We start from the raw sequence: 25,241 nt of genomic DNA, 5'->3' as shown, positions 1-25,241 counted from the left end.
AACATTAAAACTAAAATACACAGTATAGCTACATGATTAACTATAACAATCCCGACAATCACCAGGTACAGTGGTACCTCAGGATACGAACTTAATTCGTTCCGTGATTCTGGGCATATCCCGAGTTGGTCGTAACCCAAAGGAAATTTCCCCATAGGGTTCAATGTAAATCCAGTTAATCCGTTCCGCCCTCCGAATTTGGTCACACCCCGAAGCAAATTTTCCCATAAGGTTCAATGTAATTACCGTTAATCCGTTCTGGCGTCCGCGGACCACACGTCAGGGGCGGGAAAACGGCCGGGCGTGGCGCGGTGCGGCGCGGCAACGGCCGGGCACGGCGCGGCGCGAAAACGGCCGGGCGCGGCGCAAAAACAGCCGGGTGCAACGCGGCAACAGCCAGGGGCAGCACGGCACAGCAACGGCCGGGCGTGGTGTGGTGCGAAAACGGCCAGGCGCAGCGTGGCGCAGCACGAAAACGGCCGCGGACCACGTGTCAGGGGCAGAAAAATGGCCATGGACCACGTGTCAGGGCGGAAAAATGGCCGTACCCCGAGGCAGAGTTCGCACATTGAGGTAAATTTTTGCGGCCGGAGCTGGTCGTAACCCGAAAAGTTCGTTAGTAGAGGCGTTCGTATCCCAAGGTACCACTGTACCACTTTTTCAGGAGCAAAAAGTGCACCTCCAAAGGCACTTTGGAAGAATCAATCCTTAACCACTTTCCAGGAGGAATCAGATACCAACCGAGGAAGGGAATATTCCATCATTGGTTCTGGACTGGGCCATGTTCCCTCATACTGAACTGGTTTATAATTTGAGGTCTGGTTAGACTCATAGGTTATTCTTGAAGAGCAGACGGCCTCTGAGGAGGAATCAATCCCAGTGCCATTCAAGGTGCTGGTTGTCACCTTTATAGCCCTACGTGGCTTAGACCTGTGTATTGTCAAGACTGACTACTCCTAGCTATTGGAAAATTACTGTGAGTAATTTCCAGTTTGGTTTACACCCAGCACACTCCTAGTTCATCTGTAGATCAAGTTCAGAGCAAGGACAGATGCTACTCACTTGAGCTAACAAACCATATAGCTTGATGGTTTTTAAACATCAGCAGCCATCAAAAACAGTTATCTGCCAAAAAGGACAAAAGGTAGGGAAAAGCAAGGTGAGAAAAAAAGACATGAAAAGTAAGCAAGAGATAAAAGGAGAGAGGACTTAATATCAATGATCTACAGTATTGATATACTGTATATCTCAATACTGTAGATCATTGATATTAAGTCCTCTCTCCTTTTATCTCTTGCTTACTTTTCATGTCTTTTTTTCTCACCTTGCTTTTCCCTACCTTTTGTCCTTTTTGGCAGATAACTGTTTATCTTTAATATATTAATATAAGGCACAGAACTTTCCAGAGCCATTGGAAACAGTACTATGGATAATTAACATGGATAGTCCCAAAGAAAGTCCTTTTTGGTTATTCCAGTTTTAAATGTTATGTACATAACTGCAGCAAAATAGAAATGGAAAGTAAAACAAAGAAACAATTTGATGGACAGGGATGAGGCATCCAACAGCATCCATCATCAGTGGATTTGCTCTGTATAAGATTAAATCTGAAGCCAATCCAATGAGAAATAGTGTAAAAAATAGGTTTTCATCCCAGCTAAACCAATATATGCAGGAAACACTGCAGTTTCTTTATCTTTAGATTTCACTAGACAACCCGTGACTCATTGGGTCATCCTTTCAGAGATATTTCCTTCCCTAAACAGAGAAACAGAATGACCAAGGCCAAAAAAGCAGTGGGATGTGAGTGATCTTCAACTTGCTGCCAGCTTCTCCATTGACTTTGCTTGTGGGAAGCTGGCAGGGAGCATCAGAAATCTTTCTTCCTTCCTTCCTTCCTTCCTTCCTTCCTTCCTTCCTTCCTTCCTTCCTTCCTTCCTTCCTTCCTTCCTTCCTTCCTTCCTTCCTTCCTTCCTTCCTCCTTCCTCCTTCCTCCTTCCTCCTTCCTCTCTTCATTTCCACATATAATATAGGCTTGCAAACAACAAAAGAAGACAAAGGAAACCAAAATAAAAATAAGATTAAAGGATACAAAGCATCTGATTGTGAAATCATTCCAAGATTAAGATACTTTGAGCCTTCTTATGGCAATCACTGCCAATAAAAACTTGGCAATTAATTAGACAACTTTCATCTAGTCCCCAACCTTCCCTTCTTAGGGAAGGTTATTGAGAGGGTGGTTGGTGCTCAGCTACAAAGAGTCCTGGATGGAGCAGATTTTCAGTCTTGGTCCAGGCCAGGATACAGCAATGAAATCTCATTGGTGGTGCTTGTAGATGACCTTTGGAGAGCTCAGGATGGGTGTGGTGCAACCATTCTGGCCTTCCTCGACCTCTCAGGGGCTTTCAATACCATTGACTGTGGTATTCTTCTGGACTAACTTCAGGGATTGGGGGTGGGAGGTACTGTTATGCAGTGGTTCTCCTCCTTCCTATATGGATGGTTCCAGCTGGTGTTGGTGGAGGAGGAGAGCTCGAGCCCAGGACCCTGCAATGTGGGATGCCTCAGGGGCTCAAGTCTTTCATCTTTCCTCTTTAACATTTACATGAAACTGCTGGGGTAGGTCTTCTGACAGCATGGGGTGCAGTATCATCAGTACGCTGATGATACCCAACTATACATCTCCAACCCTTACCAGGCAGGTGATACTGTTGCTGCTGGCCAAGTGCCTGGAGGTAGTAAGGGCCTGGATGGGGAGAAACCAGCTTTAGCTCACCCTTGGCAATAGGGAGTGGCTCTGGGTCCTTAGCCCCCAGGCCCAAGTAATATGTCATCTTGACTCTGTTTCGGGGGGCACTCCCCCAGGCTGAGCTGGTGTACAATTTGGGAGTCCTCTTAGACTCAAAGGTCCTGCTCAAGGAGCAGGTGGCAGCTGTGGCTGGGAGAGCACTTTGCACAGATTCATCTTAGGTGCCAAGTGCTCCCATTCCTAAACCGGGACGCCTTGCTCAGAAGTATCACATACACAAATCACCATTACTGAAGCATTATGTGAAAGCTGATTGTCTTTAGGAAAAATAAGTCTCTTCTGCCCCAAAGGTTTTTTTAAATATCCATCTTCATTACTTTAATTCTTATCTACATCTAGCAGGAGACCCAAATCCAATACATGCATTATATTCATTTCTTGAATTGAAATGTGATGTTTCATGAAGATAAAAGTAATTCATTCTTATTCTAGAATCATCACTCAGAACTACCAGCATATCCTGGCCCTTCAATTTGCTGTCGAGACAATGAAAGTCCATGGATCTTACCTAATGCCACTTTGGGGTTCCATGTCTTGAATAGCAATTTCCACCCAAATCTTGCTTCATTGTCAGTTCTCTCTGCACCAGAAAATATCATCCCTAACTACAAGTGGGATATCCAGGCTAATGTGGTGGCTGTTATAGGGGGTCCTAATGCTGATGTCTGTCACTTAATGGCAACCATATTCTGCATCTACAAGATTCCACAGGTGAATCATCCTCATGGAACACCTGAGATTCTCAAACTGCCCTTTTCCTTTTGAAATGTAGCTTTGCTGTTTAGGTTCAATGTTATTTTTGGAAGCTCTAACTTAGTCAACCGGTTCTTCCATATTTTCATTAATGTTAATATATGGGATTACTCATAGCTTAAGGTGAAAAATGAATGCTAGCTGTTTGCTTAAGTATAATATCTTATACTTTGAAACATCTACAGGCTGATGCCCATCAATGGGAGAGAATTTCAGTCTTTCTGTTCCCATTTTACTCTTGTTGATATTGTGGGATGTTTTATTAGTTAATGGTGGTGCTCAATGCTTATAAACTCATCCTAAACAAATCCAGAGCTCTGGAGAGGAAATCAGTTAATGTTTGGGAGCAAACCAAATAATTCAGGAAATGCACGGCTCTTCTTCTCTGATGCTTCTTCAGGAAATGCATGGCATTCTTCTATGATGAATGACAAATCCCATGGCATTTTCTTTCCACAGTTATTCACAGATGTAGATCATCAGTATGAAGGGATTCTGCATCTCCTGCTGAATTTCCACTGGACATGGATTGGCATGATTTTCATTCCAGACAATAGTAGAGAGAGATTTGTAGGAAATGCGCTGCCTAGTTTTGCCACAAGAGGTATTTGTTTTGGTTTTGTACAAAGTTTTCCACAAATAACCTGCACAAAGCAGCATCTCAATTTTTTACCTTTTATCTATAGAGCAGATCAGGACATGTTGAAGTTATAATACTAAGACTATCACATTGAAAAATCTCATGAAATGATCACATACATCTTTTTTTAAAGAACTTTATTAAATTTCAGCAAACAATAAAACATAAGAAGAGAGAAAAAAAGGGGAATAAAAAAGAAGAGGATCAGAAAAGAGGAGGACATTTAGAGTGTAGAAAAGAAAAAGTAAAAAGATACAGGTACAGGTACAAATATGTAATACATTCAGCTCTTACTCTATGGTATAAACAAATACAAAGTATTTATTTCTATACTCATAAAAAAACAGTCATCAAATCCCCAAATTATTATTTCGCTTCTTTCAGTTTCAAGCAAAAACTCCAAAACTGGTTTCCAAATAAAAACAAAGCCAGTCAATCTTTTCTTTAATCAAAGTAGTCAATTTGGCCATCTCCACTAACTCCATTAATTTCATTATCCATTCTTCAGTTGTAGGCATTTGTGAGTCCTTCCATTTCTGCAAAGAAATAATCACATATATCTTGTTTTCTGTAGGAAATGATCACAATGTAATTAATTTAACTTAAATAATAGTATAAATTAGGTGATCCTATTGCTTTGACTTCCACCTGGAAGCCACCTGGAAACCAGGGGAATTCATGGAGGAGTGAAGACAAATGGCCATAACATGGTAGGCCCACTGCTACAGGTGGTACTGCATTCTGAACCAGCTGTAATTCCTGATTGGTCTTCAGCAAATGTATTTTTCACTGAAACAATATCATGGAATTATGTTTCCTCTTTCTTGCCTCTCATTAAGTGCTTCTTATTGTTCAGATCAGGCCTTAGTAGAATAACAAAGCATTTGGGGAAAAAGATGCAGCCCAGTAAGCCTGCACTGGAAGAGAGTATGGAAAAGATCTCCACAGCCACCATGTATTTCCCCTTGGTGCTCAGATATGTAGGGAAAAAGGAGAGCCAGACACTGCAAAAACACAACAGGCTGAAGGAGATAAACTTGGTCTCATTAAAACTGTCCGGTAAATGCCGGGCTTGGAAAGCCACACTGAAGCCAACAATGGCAAGGAAAAGCAGGTAGAGCAAGACACAGTAAAACATGAGAGTAGAGCCTTCGTTGCATCCCAGGATGATTTCCTCTACCACTAGGTTCATATCAGCATCTGGGTAGGGGGGTGAGATTACAAGCCATGCCGTGCAAACAACAACTTGAATGAGGGAGCAGGAAACAACAATGTAATTATCCAATCGTTTGCCCAGCCATCTCCTCATCTTGGATCCTGGCACAGAAGCCATGAAAGCTAAAATCACAATGATGGTTTTGGCCAATACAGAAGAAATGGCCACCGAGAAGATGATTGCAAAAGCAGTTTGTCAGAAAAGGCAGGTCACCTTTTCAGGGTGTCCAATGAATAATAAACTGCAAAGGAACGAGAGCACAAGAGAGACGAGGAGAACGTAGGTGATGTTCCGGTTGTTGGCCTTGACTATGGGGGTGTCCTGGTATTTGATGAAGACCCCAAGCACCACAGTGGCGGTGCAAGAAAAGAGAATTGCTGTAGTGGCCAAACTGGTCCCTAACAGGTCTTCATAAGACAGGAAGACTGTATGTTTTGGAAGGCACACGTCATGGTTATTGTTTGGATACTCTCTTTCTGGGCATGGCAAGCAATCATCCATGTCTGCAAAAGAAAATGCTATTATTACAATATAGAAGTTTCTGCATTGATCAAGATATGGCTAATACTGACTGAAGTAAGAAGTTTACAATTCTGGGTCTTGGTTAATGCTTCATTGAGAGGCTACCTGGGAGTTAAAGACCTTTTAGCTAGACTGAAGTCAGTAATAAACCACTTCTGTAATACTGTCAATGAAACTGCCTAGAATTGGACTAAACTCAACTCTTTGATTAATCTATTGAATATTAGAACTGATACAAAATTGGACCAAACTGATTTTTTATTATTTTGAATATTTTATAGTTCAAAGTATTAAAATAAAGAGCATAGGAAGCCATAGATGCCTCTGAATGCAACAAGGGAAAGGTGGATGGTGGAAGCAAAATTTTTAGAATTCAGACTTTCATCTCAATGGTTGGAAATTAAATTCCTAGCTTTTTGTAAATACATATCTCAGGCATATTATCTCTATGTACCATTTTCAGAATACCACACAGGAACAGATTCCATACCACAGATTCTGGAGGGGAGTTACTGGAAGAGATTAATCTCACCGGATTTCTAAAGAGTTCATTTAAAATTGGAGACCAGCCCACAATTTCATTGCTTATTTCTATTACTGGAGGTAGCCTGGCTAACCTAAGAAGGAGGGACATGCAAGCCCTCAATAAAGATTTATGAAAAATAGAATATGCATGTCATTGGCTAGAGCAGCAAAGTTTTTGACTGGATAAAGCAGCACATCAGGTCCGTAGTGAGGATATTAGAGCAGGACTACAAATATGTCTACCTGTTCTCTCTTTTTGAGAGAACAGGTAGACATATTTCATGAATTTAGTTTCCTCGGAGAGTTATTGTTAAACTTCCTTTAGTTTCCAGAGCCTTCCTCCCGGTATTTGTCTGGGTTTTATCGACATTCATTGGCTGGATGTCTTATGGCCGAGATGAAAAGGCTCATTGTTCCTGGGAAGGTAATTAGGGAGAAGATATTTTCCTTTCTTTCCCTCATCCCAACCAGTCCTTTATTATCTCCGATAGTATGTAACATATACAGTACTCCATAATGTTCTGGATTTATTCCACGCAGGTTTTCATGGAATGGTTAATTTTCATGAACTGAACATACCTTACCTTTCTGACTTGCAATCTTCCCTTCTGGACATGGAAGGCAGTCATAGCAGCAAAATGGCTTTCCTTCTATTTTGGCCCTACTTGAACCAGAATGACAATTGTCATTACACTGGGAACGGGGTCTTTTCTGAGTAAAGGAGGTGAAAAATTAAAGAATCAGTCTGGTAGTTTTGGCATGCCCTGGGGACATTGCTCTTTCTGAAGCAGAGAGACATATTCTATATGCATTGCTTGAGGGGACCCTCAGAATGAGACATTGTGAGATGACTATAATGTTGATCACTGTGTCATGGCAAGCATTTCCAGAGTGCCGCGCAACTTGGATATAATGAAAGATATGTACTAAGTAATGTGTTGAAATGCAGCAGATGGGGACTGGGGTCCAATTTACAATTACTAACTTAATTTACTTAAGTTAGGTACACTTAACTTTCTAGTACTAATAATATTAGAAAGTTAAAACTTGCTTTGAATCAGGCTCAGCTCCTTGACAACAGCATAGAAGTAATTTACTATTGTTTTGCAGGATTTTTCCTCACAGCCTCGCCTAAGCCCTGGAGTTTTCACTTGGGCAGCTATGTCCGTTCTCATCAAGCCTTGCCCTACTTCTCTTTTCACAGTCAGCCAGAGTCATCAAGGTTGTGAGATGTAATCACATACCACACTTTGGAGCAATTTCAATTCAAAACATGACTTCAGTATCTGAATAGGGCTATTGGTGTTACAGTAGAAACAGCAGGGCACCACTTTTTGAATATTCAGAATGTGGATTAAATTATCCCCAAATGTATGCAAAATACTGCATGTATCTGCTTAAATCTTCTGGGCCATACAATAGAGTCCTTTTTAATGTTGAGCAATTTGGGTGACAGAGACCTAAGCAGCACAACACTCTTCTTCTGAAGTTATTCAGAAGGCTGTCAAGATACTGTCATCTAATTGCACACTAAACTTTAGACCACATTCCAATTCAAAACACAAGTACAATATCAGAATAAGGCTACACTGTTACTATAGATGAACAAGTCAACAGTTTTTGAATATTCAGAATGTAGGTTAAAGTATCTCCAAATCTGTATAAAATATATACCTAGTTAAATCTTGTGAGCCATACAATGGAGTCCTCGTGAATGTTGAGTGATTTGGAAGAGAAAGAATTTGGGTCTACCGATCCAGCTTTGATTTTTATAAATGAGTTGTTTGAGTATGTGATCCAGTTGAAAATATCAAATCCAGCAATTATATGGCCATTGTCATCAAAGGAAATATTTTCTCCAGCACTGTTTTTAAAGAAAGTACTACTCATAAGCTTGTGGAGCTAAACTGGGAGAAGATGAATAGAAAATGATGCCATGGGGCATCCTTCATAATAATCTTAACACAATTTAAAACTAAGATGAATGATTTTGAGGGGAAAGAAATCTATAGAAAGTAGGAGAAGGAGAAGGAGAAGGAGAAGGAGAAGGAGAAGGAGAAGGAGAAGGAGAAGGAGAAGGAGAAGGAGAAGGAGAAGGAGAAGGAGAAGGAGAAGGAGAAGGAGAAAAAAAAAATCAAGTCAGTTGCCCAGGCAGTGTGGGGATACCACCTGAGAAGTTTGGAAGACATATTTGGGAGAGTAATTGCTTTTAATATAGGAGAAATTGCTCTGTTCAAGAGTGCTGTCTTTCTCTCTCTCTTTAAGGTCAGAAACACGCTACCAAAATGTGCTATTTTCCATCAAATCTTGACAGTGGAACATTTACAGTTGAAATATACAGTAATAACATATTAATAGTAGAGAAGGTTTACACTATTTTCACAGTAACAAAAATAAAACTCTTTGGTGGACAGGAATACATAATATGAACATTTTACATATTTCATCTAGTAATAACATTCTGAACTCAGAAACTATATATTTAAAGAAATATATTTAAAAATGAAAAGAAAAAAAGAGAATATTGTTCCTTAACTATTTAACCTATGTAATTTGCCCACAAAAATAAACTTCATTACATCTTGAGATTTTTGATAAGGAATTACATACATATTTATGAGCTGTGAGAAGAGCTGCATTTTTTGTCTCTTTTACATCTCTTTCCTGACACTTAAGTAGGTAACATCTTGTCCCAATATTCCACTGTTGCCATGTATTTAATGGTCTATTAAAATGACTCTTCTGCATTCCTTTGGAAGATACCTGCCAGGGATCTTCAAGTAGATATTCTTGTCTCATGTTTTTTATTTTTGCTCTTTCTTTTGACTTGGATGAACTTAGGGCATGCAAAGCATATGCCATGATGTAAACTGCATTGTAGATGCTATAACTGTGGCCAGACATGCTTGTGTCAAACACGGTCCCAAGTAGAGCCTCCAGCTTTTCCTTCCCAGAGCAGATGTCCTCAGACTCCTTGTCTAGAGTGGAATTTCAGAAATGACAATTAAATGCATCTTTCCAGAAGACTCTGATAAAGCCCTCTCTATTTTCTGAGAGAGGGTTTCTTTCCGTCAGAAATTTCCGGTATCCTCTAGGATAATTGGTATGAATAGCAAATGATAGAGCCCCATGGAGGAAATTTATGTCCCAATCTCTTAGAAAACCAGGAAATGCAAAATCCATCTGGGCTGTCATAATCCACACTCGGCTCTCAATTGTCACATCATAAAATTGTGAAAAGTGGAAAACTGTTCTTAAGACAGCAATAGTTTGTATTTCACCTTGTACGATAATGACATTGGCAGTACTTCCTGTGACAATACAAGAAGTTCCAAACCATTTCATTCTTGTTTCAGCAATGTCAACTGAAAAAGTCATTTTGGGCATTGTTTCTAAGAAGTCCACACAGACACCCTGCTGAGAATACATGGGAAGTATCTCCTGTTTAAAGATCTCTCCATTGTCATCATCAAAAGCAACCACACCAATCCAGATCCACTTGAAATGCAGCAGCAACTCAAGAATTCCCATATACTGATGGGTCCCATTTGGAAACATCTGGTGGAAGAAATCTTCTTTGGTTTTGTCATTTATTATTGGAGAAGAGCCGTATAAGATCTTAAGAAAGAAATGCATGGGAGGAGGTCAAACACAATCAAAATGAATCTTCTCGTACATTTAGTTTCTCATACAACTGGTTTCATCCTTTTTCCTTTCCTTCTTTTTTATCTTTTTTTTTTTTTTTTTGATCAATTATATATTTCTTCACCAAAGCAACATATGCTTCTAGACCTCTGGTATTTCAGGAAATATTATGATTTATTAAGAAGTTTTGCTGTTGAACAGTATCAACTGCAAATTTTAGGCATATATTTAGACTTTTCAACGCTTTTTTCAAACTCCAAATGTAGAATCTATAGTGACATATGGATGGGTTACTGCAAAATATTCTCATTTATTATATATACAACAGGGTCCCCTAATATTTTCAGTACCCAAATATACATTGATCAAGTACCTTCTCAGTGCTTCATAAATAGGTCACCTAGCAAACTAATGAGGTTTCCATTTTCTATCTCCCAGTTACAAAAGTATCCTTAAACATAATGAATCTGAACCTTTCATGTCTTTTTTTACCTGTGGAATTTTGTAGGTGCTCAAGATATTTGTCATGTGGAGACAGATTTCAGAAGTAGGTCCCCCAATGACTGCCACAGTGTTATTGTGAATGTCACATTTGTAGTTAGGGGTGAATTTGTCTTGCGTGGATAGAAGTTCCATTGAGGCAAGATAGGTCCACCTTGCCAAAAAATAGCTGTTTAAGATGTGGAAGCCCAAACTGGCATTGGGTAAGAGTTGGGGATTCTCATTGATTTCCTTCACAACAAATGCCAAGGCCAGGATGTGCTGGTAATTCTGAGTGAACATCCTACATTAGGAGCAATAGGTTTCAGGTTATCACATGTTTTATGTCTTATTACTGATTCTATCTAGACATGCTTATTCTCATAATTGATCCCTTGAAAATGGAGACTTATTATGTGGAACATACTATTTTTTAAGGTATATACTAACAGTTTCAATCCATGTCAATGGATTAAGTTCACCACAAAAACATAACAACATTTTCCATAGATTGAAAAGACAAAATGCAGATATTGCTTGCCTGCAAGAAACACATATAAAACCAGCACACATGTGTCTCTTAAAGCAATCTGATTGGAACAAGAATATACATAACAGCTGGACAAACTGAAAAAAGAAAAAATGAAATAGTAATTTATATCAAATCATCGCCTGGGAAGATTTGGATCAATTTAAAGACAGAGCAGGGAGGATATTAAGCTGAAAAAAATATGAAAAGAAAGGGAAAAAATCATGCTGGATTCTTTATATGCTCCAAATAAGAATGAAGAACAATTTTGTAGTAGATTGAAAATTAGCAGATGCTAAAATAGGGGGAATTCAGAAATTTAGTAACTTGTTTTCTTCTTTTCTTCTTGCTTTCTTTTCTTCTAATTTATTTTTTGTATTTTCATTTTGTTAAACTTGATTTGCCCAACTCTTTTTTCCTTTTATTAACGTATATATTAGAGAGAGAGAGAGAGAGAGGGAGAGGGAGAGAGACATACAAACATATATACCAGGTAACAACACAATGGAGATTTCAGTATCAAGCAATTTAGACTGAGACCTTTAATATATAACAAATGCCTTGATCTATGTTGCAGCATGTTCTCCTCCTCCTCCTTTTCAATGCTTTGAATGCTATTTTACTTTGAATGAAAAAACTAAATATTGCTTGTAACACTGATATTCTAAATTACACAATTTAAAAAAAAATGTCTTCCAAATCTGAAGAGATTATAAGCTCCCCTTCTCCTTTTTTAACATGAAAAGATGAGAAGGTGAGAAACAGCCTTTTCACTGGGCCTTCTCAGCCTTTTAGCTATATTACCAGCTGGTTTTTCTGTTTACTGTATTTTTGCCTTAGATACAAAACTTTTCTTTTTTTGTCTCCAGAGGGGCACTTCTTCTTTTTTTTTCACCTAGAGAGACATTTCAGTAGTTTTGAGCAAAGATAAACTTTTCTTTCTTGTTGCTTTCATAGGAGAAGACAATTTCTATGCAACAGGTGATTATGTCTAATATTTTTCATAGGGGATGATTACAGGAAGTTTTTGAATGCTGAATATACTATCATATCTTTTGCAGTTTTCAGTAAAGATGAGCCCATGGAAATATGTATACCCTAAAATGTTGAATAAAATCTGCCATCCTCTTCTCTTCTTCTCTTCTTTTCATCTCCAAGTTGGAGCTTTAGATAAAACCCCTAAATGAAGGTAACTAACTTAAATAACATGAAAACCTTATCTGGACACAGAGAAGAGGTACTATATTTTTCAGATGAAAGTACTTACAGGAGGTCATCAAAAGGTTCATCAGAAGGCTGCTTCTGAAAAGTTACTGGACTTGAAAAAATGTAGGTTTGAGTCGTAATGCTAGCAACGATGAAATCCCCAGGCTGGTAATACTTGTGCAGAATGGGCAAAGGGGCACTAACAGGACACTTAGCCACAGTAATCTTACTTTGGCCATAAGGCACCACTCCTAGGGCTATCATCAGTGCCACAAATAACATAACTTTGGCTGAGTCTTCCTGCTTTGTTCCAAACAGTCTGTCCCCTCACTGATAGTTGAATATTGGTAATTCACGTGGCAACACTCAGCTGATAGAAAGCCAGAACTGTACAATATTCGCTATCAATAACCAGAGTAGTGTAGCTCTGCCTGTCTCGTCGCTCATGAAAGGGAACAAGAGATCATTGATCATATCAATACAAACTGAGAAATTAGTTAACTGTTGAATTATCCTCCTTTCCTGAGGGAATCTTCATGGGCCAGGAAGATACTGTATAGCATTATTATGGTTATTTCATAATTACAGAGGGATGGGGGAAGAGTTGCCAATTTAGAATTCTACGTTCTCTCAAAAAGTTTCAGAGGTCAACATGTTGATGTTTGTGACACCTCAGCTGGTACCTTCCCAATCTATCCCTTTGAAAGTCTTCTCTGTAGCAGTGTCTGCCTTCTGTAATGACGTCACCCCCACGTTCTGGATGGCCCCAACTCTGTTATTGTGTGTGTGTGTGTGTATATAATTTTTCAATACAGTAAAAGTATACAAAACGAAATAAAAACAGATGGAAAGTAAGAAAAAGAAAAATGAATGAAAGAGAATAATGCATACAGTTATGCCTTCCACCCTTCTTTTTATTGAGTAACTAATTATCATCTTATTCTTTTCTCCATGTTCTTTGGCCCTTCTTCAATTCAATCTTTACTACTTTTAACAAAAAGTCTATACATGGTTTCCAGTCTTTCAAAAAAATCTTTGTTGATTTTCCTCTGACCAAACTGGTCAGCTTCGCCATTTCTGCAAGTTCAGTTAATTTTATAAGAAATTATAAAGGTTGGGGGCACGAAGGTGGAGGGTACAAGAAGGTTGGGGGCACTCAGGCATATACAAAAAGGAATAACTCACAGTGTGATCCCCTAAAGAACACTCCATAGCTTTCAAAAAAGACTTAACCATTTTGTTTTCAGTAGCCCTAACAATGGGCACTGTATTGTTACTATGTTTTCCCAGTTTTTCAGTTACTACATAATGAGTTGCTCCAGTATCCACAAGGAATTCAAGTCTTCCCCCAACATTCATTTTAACCAAGGTCTCTACAGGGAAGTTTCAATTTTTCAGGCAGCCCCCAGTCCTCCTCCAGCTGTCTGGTGCTTCAAGGCCTAAATCATTAAACTGCCTAAAGGCTTGATACAATTGCTCTGAAGAGTCATTGTTTGTAGTAATCAGTTTAAGAGCTGTTGTTACTTTCATTCCTTCCCCTTTCTTTCTCCTAGGACACTCATATCTCTTGACAGTAGGCACATTGATATCTTTCCAAGGCCATTTGAAAGTTTGAACCTTTCTTTTGGGCTCATGGTTCTTTATTCCCCCCCCCCCCCTTATGGCTGCTGCCAAAAAGGTAGTCTGGAGCCACACTTTACATTCCTCTTTCCTCTCCTGCACTTTATCTCTGTTTGCATACACTCTATAAGCAATTTTAACCTTCTGGTGAATTGACATTGTTGCTGCTCCCTCCCTTTTCTGCAGTTTCCTTCTTATATCCAGCACGCTGTGCCCCATACATATCAAATTCACAATCCTCCAGTTGTCTGGTGCTTCAAGCCCTAAATCATTAAACTGCCTAAAGGCTTGATACAATTGCTCTGAAAAGGCACTAGGGTCCTTAGCAGCCATTTGATGAACTTCAGAGACTTTAGAAAGTTTTTTTTTTTTTTTGCTTAGGGACCCCATTCTTTAGACCCACCAGTAAACATGCTCTGTTATCTCTTAATCTGGCTCTCCCCTATCTGTTCCTCTGTAGGCACCATATTTTCTGGCGGATTTAAGAAAAATCAAGCTTTCATCTCTCCTCTGCCTCTTCCCTAGCCTTCTGAATCACCATGTCAGGGGTTTGCACCAAGGCTACCACATAGTGACACTGGGGCTGCATCCCAGAGTCATTGTGAAAGTGAATAATGAACAGGTTTTCATTACTAACCTTGTCTGTAACCGTAATAGCTTAGGGTAGCTAATAGCTGAGGATGGCAGTTATATGGTTAATTGTTGCAGATCTGCCCTTTTTGAAATTTTGACTAAACCTTACCCCCAATTCAACTCACCTGCAATATGCTACGTATTGATACTAGGATGTAGCAGGTACTCAAGCTGAAAGATGATGATGATGATGATGATGATGATGATGATGATGATGATGATGATAGTGTAGCTGAAGAGACAAATCCATCAGTCTTTTGTATACTGGTGAGTGTGTGCTGAAATGTAATAATGGATACTTATCTGTTATTCTAAGGGGAGTGTCAGTGAAATGGATGCAATAGTATTAAGTTAAGTCACTCATAAATGTTCTTAAATCTGGATGCAGTTCATTTTTTTTTCCCCTGCATCAATACAAAGAAGCTTCAACGATGTGGTTACCTGCCCTGTAATTAGTAAAATAACTATAATTAATCTGACTTCTCCTTAAATCCTCCATAAGATCTGGTGACTGGAGAAAGCAATGAAATAAGACTGAACATTAATATTCCCTATTTCATTCATAGCTGGTGCAAAAGACCCATACAGCTCTATGAATCTGCTCAGCTGCATTGTCCAATTATAGCTTGAAGTTGGCCACTGATTGTGCATGCAAAGTGATCCTCACAGGTGCTTCAGTGTCGGTGTTGGACAAGTGAACTAGCATCTAGTAGATGTTTGCACACCATGGCATCATTCACAGTGCTAGTGTTGCTGTTATTAGCTCAATGGGTATCCTGTACCCCTGAAACTAAATGCACTATTAGCAATCCTCTTCCTATTCAATACAAATATTATCAATCAGGAAATCTCAACATTGGAGGCATTATTTCTCAGATCTACATGATTTCTGATCTGACAACATTCAGAAGACATATGTCTGAGGATCTGGTTGAGGATCTCATGTATGAAGTTGCTAATCATCATAATATGTGGCAGTCCAGAAGAAAGAAAGAGAGAGATATTTAATTTTATCTCAGTGAGAACAGCTAATTTCTCATTATTGCTGCACCATTTTTTTTAAAAAAAATCTTAAATAGTTCGTTATTTTTTTCTCGAATGCAATTTTGCCTCTTTCTGACAAACCAATCAGTTGGTATTTAGAAATTGTTCTGTCATTGGTGTTCAGAGGAAAAGCTGCATTATCTGCAATATGACTGCCAGCACAATAATTTTATAATTTTATAATAATTTTATATAACATAATAATATAATAATGTTATAATAATAATAAAAACACAACAAACTTTGTGGTGTTGTTTTTTTAAACAATCCCTGGAGGTTGAACTGGTTAGTGTGAAAAGATTTGCTGGAGCTGATTATAAACATTTTGTTCTCTCTGCATCCAGACTGTTGAAATGTTCCCTGTGCCACCTTGTTATACTGCTACAGATAGCAATTATTTTTAGTAATATATATTCAGTGCTACTTATTTTAATATGTGTCCTTTTAATGAATCTCTGCAGTGATAGTTCACAGCACTATAATCTGTGTGAACAGAAGCAAAGATGACTTTTATTCATGTTTGTTTCAGTGAGACATTACTTCTTAATAAGGATTTTCCACTTGAGTCTTATGAGTGCCTTTTCACAAATCCCTGCACTGAGACTAAATAATCAATGTTTGTGCAATGTTGCTAGCATGTATGTTTGAATACAGAAAATTTCATATTTTAAATCAGATGTACTGTGGCTAAGATCTAATTCTTCTTGCAGGGTCTTCCTGCAGAATTACCAGCACATCCTGTCCTTGGCTTTCACTGTCAACGAAATCAATGAAATGTCTTCTCTCTTACCTAATGTCACCCTAGGCGTCCATGTCTTCAATAGCTATTTCATGGCAAGATGGACTTACCTTGCTTCAATGGAGCTTCTCTCCACTAAGGACAGATTCATCCCAAATTACAAATGTGATCTCCAGGACAATACCATTTCTGTAATTGCAGGACCTAACTCTCACATCTGTCAATACATGGCCAACGTTTTGAGCATTTATAAGATTCCACAGGTAAGATTTCCTAATATAGAAGCCATCCTTTAGATTCATTAAACAAATTGGGTATTTAAAAGATCCCCAGGCAAGATCTGCTGAAATAAAATTGGGTGTCCTATACGCTATGCACCCTTTTGTTGTTCTTTAGGTCAGGTTTCATAGATTTTAAAAGTCATATGGTTCCAGTACACCAACGTTAGTAACAAAGAAGCCTTTCTGCATCCGATTGGCCTCATACTAGATCTCCTAACACACCAGCATTCTAGGTGAAGATATTATACTCCCAGATGATCATTGGACACTACTACATCTCCATTTATTGGACAATGTATATTCTATTTGCCAAGCAAAATCATCATCATCATCATCTGGTCTATTTTCTTTATAGGAGCTTCACTATAATCACCATGGCTAGTAGTCTTTTCCTCTATTGATTTGACTAAGCACCTGTTCAAGGTGGTATCCATCATTACATCTTCTGATAATAAATATGACAGGGTGACTTGCCATGAAGCATGGCATGGGAGGTGATCATGTCCAAGTGAAGAACCTTAAGAAGGCAAACCTTCCTTCCTTGTTGTATCTTGTAACCCCTACAAAGGTTTCCTAGGGAACATAGAATTATAGAGGAAAGCAAGGTACTTTTTTGGTTATATTTAGAGTACATCTCCCCCTAGATACATAAGCAGTCATGCAATCCACAACTGAAAAAAAATGCTACTCCTTAGGGGTGTGCAAAAATCTGAATTTGAAGAGAAAAAGGTAATTTGGAGTGAGTGTTAGCTAGACATCGCTTGTCAATACCTCTTTAAATTCAAATGTTTCTTTTCCTGGAAAAGATTTGCTCCTTTAAAGAGTTGCAGACAGGAATGACAGGTGTGCATGTTCAACATCACCTTTTCCTCCTTGAATTTGGGACTCAGTATTGTCATACTATTCATTCTACTATTTATTCCATTAAGATTTTTTTAAAAAATATCAAGGTTAACCCATACTGATTCAGAACATTTTTTTAAAAGGCTTCATTGTAAAAGTTTCTTTAATATTGAAAGTGAGCATTTCAGTTTCTTAAATGGTCATTATTTATGCTACTTCTTGAAAGAAGCCAAGATTGATTACATGCTTGATATGACAATGATTGTATTTAATCCTTTCATATACTGGGCTGCTAATATCTTGTCATTTCAGCTGAGCAAAGAAATAGAACAATATGATATTGCCAGTGTTGGTCCTTAATTTTTTTTAAAAATCATAGAACGATTTCATTCTATCAAATTGATCTTCAGATGTGTGAAACAGCATTATGATATCAGGAAACTGAGCAAATAAGTCATAAATTAGGTCTTGAATATAAAATAATACCTTTATTTATGACCCATAAGTTTGAAGAAATGTTCTGTGTCGTACTCAAGTCCAATAATCTTTCTTAGTCATACTGAAAGCTGGTCATCTGTAGATAACATTTCCTGAATCAAACAATTTACAATGTCTACACTTTGCAATGCAATCGTATTCAAAGAAAGTAAGAAAAATGAAGTTATTAAGATTTTTTTTTTTAAATATCAAGGTTAACCCATACTGATTCAGAACATTTTTTTAAAAGGCTTCATTGTAAAAGTTTCTTTAATGTTGAAAGTGAGCATTTCAATTTCTTAAATGGTCATTATTTATGCTACTTCTTGAAAGAAGCCAAGATTGATTACATGCTTGATATGACAATGATTGTATTTAATCCTTTGATATACTGGGCTGCTAATATCTTGTCATAAGTTAGAAAAAATGTGTTAAATTAGATCTGTATGGGTGTTTGCAATTAACTATTACAGAGAATGAAAAACAAGTACCAAGATTTTGGGGCTCCATCCTCCAAGCTCCTTATTTTTAAAAATGTCCTTCAGATCATTTATGGCTCTGCTCCACTGATGAATAACTATGACCAAGCTGATTTTTTTCACCAAATGTTTCCAGATGATGATAGTCAAACTATGGGGATTCTCCAGTTGCTACTGCATTTCAAATGGATATGGATCGGGGTAGTTTTTATTGAAAACCACACTGGTGAAAGGTTTGTACAGAATGTATATAGCATGTTTTCCCAGAAAGGTATTTGCTTTGATTTCATAGAAGAACTGCCCAAAGAATCTTTTTCTACTGACATAAGTAGAATGGTAGATGACTGGCTTGAAACATACAGAATTATCATGCAGAGCACCTCCAGTGTTGTCATCCTATACGGAGAAAACCAGATCATGATATTTTTGAGAATGATTCCCTATGTTTCAGTATTTGAAGACATACCTGTGAAAACCAAAGGTAAAGTATGGATTATGACAGCCCAGATGGAGTTCACATCCCTTCCTTTTCAAAAAATCTGGGGAATAGATTTCATCCATGGTGCTCTGTCATTTGCAGTTTCCTCAAAGGAAGTGTTAGGATTTGAGGAATTTGTTCGGACTCGAAACCCAGCTTTGGAAAGCGAAGATAGCTTCATCAATGTCTTCTGGGAACAGGCATTTGAATGCTCTTTACCTAAGGCCTTCATAGATGAGGAGACCAGAGATAGCTGCACTGGGAAGGAGAAGATGGAAGATCTTCCTGCATCTGTTTTTGAAATGGGTATGACTGGCCAGAGTTATAATGTCTACAATGCTGTTTATAATGTTGCATATGCTCTGCAAGCCATGTATTCATCCAAATTCAGACATAGGACAAGGATTAGCCGTGGGAGACAGTTTCTTCAGAATCAACTATGGCAGGTAAGGGCCTCAGTGCATTAACGCAGGAGAGCTACCATAGCTGGAATATGAAATATCTACCTCTCAATTTCATACAGAAGTTGTTATCTGAATGATTTAGATGGTATGGCTGGTATTCCTGGTTTTTTAAAGAAATCAGTTCCATCCCTTTAAAAAGGGTGCAGTCATCACTGTGTGTTCTGTTTATTACCCACAGAAAACATTCACAAAACAGAACTACCATTGTAGTAAGCTAAATAATGACTCTGTAATTAGATATGAAGAAATGTTGCTGGTATTTCTTTTAAAAGCAAGATAGGGACACCATGCGAAGCATGACTTCTGGAATACGTTCCACCTTCCACCAGTAGTGGCAACAGGAGGCATCTGCATTTTCTTCTGCGTGGTGAAGTATTGTGTTGCATCTCTTTGCATGTGTGTCTGTGTGTGTGTGGTGTGTATGTGTATGTTGTTTCTGGGTATGTGCTGGTGTGTGGGTGTGGGTATGTCTAATCAGGAAGAATTCGTATGAGTTGCCTCTCTGTTTACCCCTTGTGTTCGGTCCTTTAGTGTTTATTTATTGATGTATTTAAACAATTTATACAACTGCCCATCTCATAGCAGTGACTCTGGGTGGTGTACAAAAAGTTAAAACCAAAACAACAAAATTAAATCAACAAACCAGATAACAATATTGGAGGTTGAAAAAAAAAATCCAACTTAAAACAAAGAAAAAACAACGATAAAACTAATCACTAGTTCACCAGCAGAACTTGCTTATCATCTTCACCCAACTGTCTCAGGGAACAGCCAGCTCTAAGCAAAAGGGTAGTATGATGTTATTCCATCGTTCATGTATATGTGAGCTCTGAGAAACACAAGGTGGGCTGCATAGCCTTTAATCTGGATTGTGTGACCAGGAGGTAGTATGGCGGTGCTGGGAATGGAGGAGTCATCAACATTTGGAGTTGGTGTCCAGCTGCCTCTCCAATACACTGAGCATTTTTTTCCTGGAATTATTTTCTCTATACTACACAACTGAATCCACCAAATTTTCTCATTCTTTCTATTTTTGGAGAGATAACCTACAGATAGACAGGGTATTAATTGCTAAATAAAGAATTAATTGTCCATGATCATCTAGTCCTCTGTAAATGATCCCCATCACGTATATAAGATACTACAATACCATCTAAAGAAGAGAAGCAACAGTATCAATATGTCAGGCTTCTCTTGGCTAATACTAAAAATGGAAGTATCTTATACTGGTCCTCAAAATTGTATCGTTGTGGTCATCATCATCATCATCATCATCATCATCATCATCGATGTTTACAGCAACCAAACTGGAATGATTCAAGGCTGCTTACATTAAAAACTCAGTAAAACTAATAGAATGCGGAACAGGAAACAGACAGGAGATATAGTTGAATAACATAATGGGGAATTCCATCGATATGTTTTTCACCATGCCAAATCAGTGAAATGATCATTGTAGTTAGAGAGCTTTATTAGAAGAATTAAATTTTTCACATCTACTGGCCATAACATGAATTACAGTATCTATCTACATCTAAAACATCTACATCTACATCTCTCTTCTCCTACCAATTTATGTTTCATGTTCAATAGATTTTTCAGTGTATTTGGATGTGTATATTGTCAATCTTTATTGTAATTTATTTTATTTATCAACGTTGCAGTTTAGCTCTGTTGTTCAGAATAGTTCCTGGTGATTGACAACAAAACAATATAATATAATGTCTACATATGATAGCGTTTGACAGTATTACAATATATAGTGCAGTATATAGATGTATGGATGTATAATGTAAGTATATAATAGTAGAGCTTGAATTGCTTTTACTACTGAAATGCTTAGAGGTCATAAAGGGACAGTAAGGTGACCACTAACTATTCTTTCTGTACTCTTCTTTTGAATGGCTGCACAATCTTATATTGCTTGCATTTAGCTCCATCACTATCTGAGAAGTGTTTCATTTAACAACAGTGCTGGGGAAAAGGTCTCCTTTGATCAAAATGGGAAATTAATTGCTGCATTTGATATTATTAACTGGGTGACATTCCCAAATCAGTCCTTTATTAGAGTCAAAGTTGGAAAGATAGATCCCATGGCTCAACCAGAAGAGGTTCTCACCATTTCTGCAGATGACATACTCTGGCCCACCATGTTTAACCAGGTAGGTCATATTTCAGAAAATATGAATGTTCCATTCCTCTTAATACTTAATGCAAGGGAATCCAGATAACCTCCCATTTGTCAGCCTCATCTTTTGGTGATTACGGGGATGTATATATGTAGTTTCCTGGATCAGCCAAGGTTGTCTATATGTGGCCATCTGCTTGCACAGGATATTGCATTGTTATCCTAAATAGCATGTCAGTTAGAAGTATATTGATTTCTGAATGCTTCATTAAAGAGAGAATGACTAATAATTCACTAAAATATCACATTTACTGCTAAGCAATATTTTATATCACAAGAGAACAGCAAGTGAAATGCAATTGATCCTAATACAGTGCCTGGTCTCATTTACCAACAGACATGTCCTCTTTCCCTGTGCAACAGCAATTGCCCTTCAGGTTATAGAAAGACCAAAACTGAAGGGAAGCCATTTTGTTGTTATGAATGCCTTCCATGTCCAAAAGGGAAGATTTCAAACCAGAATGGTAATAAAATATCCTTCTTTGGCCATGGCTAAAGTAGTGAAAAGTGTGTTTGTTTGCTCTTGTGTAAACCACCATATTATGTTGAGGTGGCCAGGACCAAGATCTCAGGTAGAATCTCTTTTCAGTCATTGTGTGGCTTTGAACTGCTCAGATCTTAATCTGCCTTGTAAGATTATGGAGAAATAAAATGATGAGGTATGGATAGAACATCAAGCGTTTCTTTGAGCTCTCAGTGAAAAGGCAGAACATAAATGCAATATATAAATATGAAACAATGACAGAGAAAAATAAATGGCAAAAGGGGAGGGAAGGAAGGAAGGAAGGAAGGAAGGAAGGAAGGAAGGAAGGAAGGAAGGAAGGAAGGAAGGAAGACTTTATCAGCTCAAAATATTGATTTGTCTAGCCATTTTTATAATTAATTGATGTAAAAGTCATTAATGGATAGATAAGAATGTGTGTTTTGGTGAGAAGAACAATGCTATCACTATATGTAGCAAAACACTTCAAGAAAGACGTGGGAAATTTCAGCATACTCAGAGGTGCTATAATTGATTTGTTCTTAAACTATTGCTCATTATAATTTTCACTCAATGCAGCACTGGGATGAGTCAATTTCTTCCTTGGGGGAAGGTACTGTGTTCATTAGACAAAAGGACATTCCTCAAATGGAGGGAACTCCCCCATCAGCAGATACTTTTCTAAATCTAATATATATGTATTTGAAAGTATATTCATTTGAGATTAATTACCGAATCCTGTACTGAAATATAAATACCTTGTTTCTTCCCTCTCCCCTTTCCAGACATGGATGAGTGTTTTAATTGCCCAGAAGATCACTATCCAAGCAATAAAAATGATGTCTGCATTCCAAAAGTTATAAGCTTTTTGTCTCATAAGGAACCCTTGGGAATCAGTTTGGCCACCACTGCAATTGTCTTTATTTCTTTAACAGCTCTGATTCTTGCAATTTTCCTTAAGCATAGAGACACTCCTATTGTCAAAGCCAACAACCGGAACCTTACTTATACCCTTCTAATAGCACTCTTGCTCTCCTTTCTATGTCCTTTTCTGTTCATTGGCCAACCAGACAAGTGGGTATGTCCCTTTCGACAAATTGCTTTTGGCATCATCTTCTCCATGGCAGTTTCTTGCATATTGGCCAAAACAATCATTGTGGTTCTTGCTTTCCTGGCTACCAAACCGGGATCTAGAATGATAAAATGGGTGGGTGGGAGATTGAGCCTCTCCATTATTGTTTCCTGCTCCTTTGTTCAAATTACTATCTGTACCATATGGGTGACAACTTATCCCCCTTTTCCAGATTTTGATATGCACTCCATAAAGGAAGAGATTGTACTAGAATGCAATGAAGGTTCCCCTCCCATGTTCTATTGTGTCTTGGGATTTATGGGCTTCCTGGCCATTGTCAGCTTCACTGTGGCTTTCCTAAGCAGAAATCTACCAGACACTTTTAATGAAGCCAAGTTCATCACCTTCAGCATGGTGCTGTTTTGCAGTGTTTGGATATCTTTTGTTCCAACTTACCTGAGCACCAAAGGAAAATACATGGTGGCTGTGGAGATTTTCTCCATCTTAGCTTCCAGTGGTGGTTTACTGAGCTGTATCTTTTTCCCAAAATGCTTTGTTATTTTAGTATTACCTGAGCTGAACAATAGGACACATCTAACTAGGAAAAGAAGCAGTTTTTAAAGCTGTATAGTTCTTTTTTGTCAACATTAAATGTTTCCCCCAGTGAAAGCAACTGGGTTTGTATCAGTCATGACTGATTTCATCCATATTGTCTGCACAATCTTTATGTGATAGATTCATATAAATTCAAGGTGTTGTTGATGACTCTTAGTTCCCTATATCCATAACCTCTAAGGATCACCTTCTCTCATACAAGACTATCTGCTTGCTAGATTACTATCACTATTACTAGACTACTACTAGACTACCTACCTACTTCTCATAACAAACTACCGTCTTTTTTGTATATTGGGGAAAACAACCATTGTTGTTCTTGCTTTCATGGCCACCAAACCAGGCTCCAAAATGAGAAAATGGGTGGGGAAAAGGCTGTCCAACACTATTGTCCTGTCTTGCTGTCTAGTACAATTCACCATTTGTGTAGTGTGGCTTGCAATTTCTCCCCCATTCCCAGATTCTGACATGCACTCAATGTCTGAAGAAATTGTCCTGCAATGTAATGAAGGTTCAACCACAATGTTTTATATTGTCCTTGGCTTTATGGGGTTCTTGACTGCGGTCAGCTTCACTGTGGCCTTCCTAGCTCGGAATTTACCCGACAGCTTCAATGAAGCCAAATTTATCACCTTCAGCATGTTGGTCTTTTGCAGTGTCTGGGTAACATTTGTTCCCACCTATCTGAGCACCAAGGGTGAGTACATGGTGGCGGTGGAGATCTTCTCCATTTTGGCTTCAGCAGCTGGATTACTGTGCTGCATCTTTTCCCCCAAATGCTATATCCTTATGTTGAGACCTGATTTGAATAAGAAGGAACAACTAATAAAGAAATGAAACTAATTCAAATATCAGACCCCCTGAATAAAGCCAAATTGCTTACTTTTACCATGTTGGTTTTTTGCAGTTTGGGGTTCTGCATATTTCCCTCATATCAGCACATCAAGGTGACATACAAGGCAGTAGCTCTGATGATCTCTTCTAAGTTCCCTTCAGAGCCTGGAGAACTGCTCCTCATCTTTTCTTTCAAATGTTAGAGAATTATTCTGAGCTCTAATCAGAGTAGAAGGGAATAGCTAATGAAGAAGACAATGCTGTGTGAAAATCAGTTTTTAATGTTATAATGTGCACTAATCTCAAAATGAAAGGCTTTGTGTCCTGCGGCCCATGAGCTTCATAACACCCCTGGCAAAAAAGAAAGAAAACCCCACCCAATATTCTCCACAACCATTTTTTTAAATGTAGAAGAAACTCCCCACTAATATCCCCTGCCCCAATTCTGAAAATGTGAGAGCTACTTTGGTGTAATGGCTAAGGTGCTGGGCTAGGAACTGGGAACCATAAGTTCTAGTTCTCCATTAGGCATGAAAGCCTCGGTGTTATGTTGTTGTGGGAATTGAGGAGAGAAGTTGGAAGAGGATGGTATTGGAGAATGGCTTCTCAACTTCCCTGATATAATCCACCTTATTCATGATGACACTGCCCTGTTTTTGTCCGCTTGG

The 25,241-nt window shown here is 38.3% G+C and overlaps 2 protein-coding genes across 2 annotated transcripts; one reads left to right on the top strand and one right to left on the bottom strand.

Annotated features, from left to right (window-relative positions):
• Nucleotides 1–9,456: 9,456 nt before the first annotated feature.
• LOC148215249 (vomeronasal type-2 receptor 26-like) lies at nt 9,457–12,589 on the bottom strand. Its single transcript, XM_088143941.1, has 3 exons — nt 12,387–12,589; nt 10,603–10,894; nt 9,457–10,083 (listed from the first exon to the last, which is right to left on the bottom strand). The coding sequence occupies exons 1-3, from the start codon at nt 12,587–12,589 to the stop codon at nt 9,457–9,459; spliced, it is 1,122 nt and encodes a 373-aa protein (XP_088000067.1).
• A 2,715-nt stretch (nt 12,590–15,304) lies between these two features.
• LOC103050434 (vomeronasal type-2 receptor 26-like) lies at nt 15,305–23,745 on the top strand. The gene is made up of 6 exons (XM_088143940.1): nt 15,305–15,522; nt 16,447–16,624; nt 18,508–19,365; nt 21,318–21,545; nt 21,909–22,035; nt 22,838–23,745. Exons 1-6 carry the CDS (start codon nt 15,305–15,307, stop codon nt 23,743–23,745), a joined length of 2,517 nt encoding a protein of 838 aa, XP_088000066.1.
• The last annotated feature ends 1,496 nt before the right edge of the window (nt 23,746–25,241 follow it).

This window comes from Python bivittatus, unplaced genomic scaffold (genome assembly GCF_059951505.1).
Source record: "Python bivittatus isolate LINGU-HERP-01145 unplaced genomic scaffold, Pbiv_v1 ctg000430_np1212, whole genome shotgun sequence".
Taxonomy (NCBI): Eukaryota; Metazoa; Chordata; class Lepidosauria; order Squamata; family Pythonidae; genus Python; species Python bivittatus.
Note: the sequence above shows the minus strand (reverse complement) of the source record. Positions and strands in the feature narration are given on the sequence as shown.

What these genes read in the sequence shown, in the direction of transcription:
- LOC148215249 (XM_088143941.1), bottom strand. Translation starts at nt 12,589, where the DNA reads ATGATAGCCCTAGGAGTGGTGCCTTATGGCCAAAGTAAGATTACTGTG. An exon ending in GAACCTTTTGATGACCTCCT is followed by an intron (nt 10,895 to 12,386) that starts GTAAGTACTTTC and finishes CTCCTAATGTAG; the next exon opens with GATGTTCACTCAGAATTACC. An exon ending in GCACCTACAAAATTCCACAG is followed by an intron (nt 10,084 to 10,602) that starts GTAAAAAAAGAC and finishes TTCTTTCTTAAG; the next exon opens with ATCTTATACGGCTCTTCTCC.
- LOC103050434 (XM_088143940.1), top strand. Translation starts at nt 15,305, where the DNA reads ATGGCATCATTCACAGTGCTAGTGTTGCTGTTATTAGCTCAATGGGTA. An exon ending in GATCTGGTTGAGGATCTCAT is followed by an intron (nt 15,523 to 16,446) that starts GTATGAAGTTGC and finishes TGTCTTCAATAG; the next exon opens with CTATTTCATGGCAAGATGGA. An exon ending in TTCAGAATCAACTATGGCAG is followed by an intron (nt 19,366 to 21,317) that starts GTAAGGGCCTCA and finishes GCTTGCATTTAG; the next exon opens with CTCCATCACTATCTGAGAAG.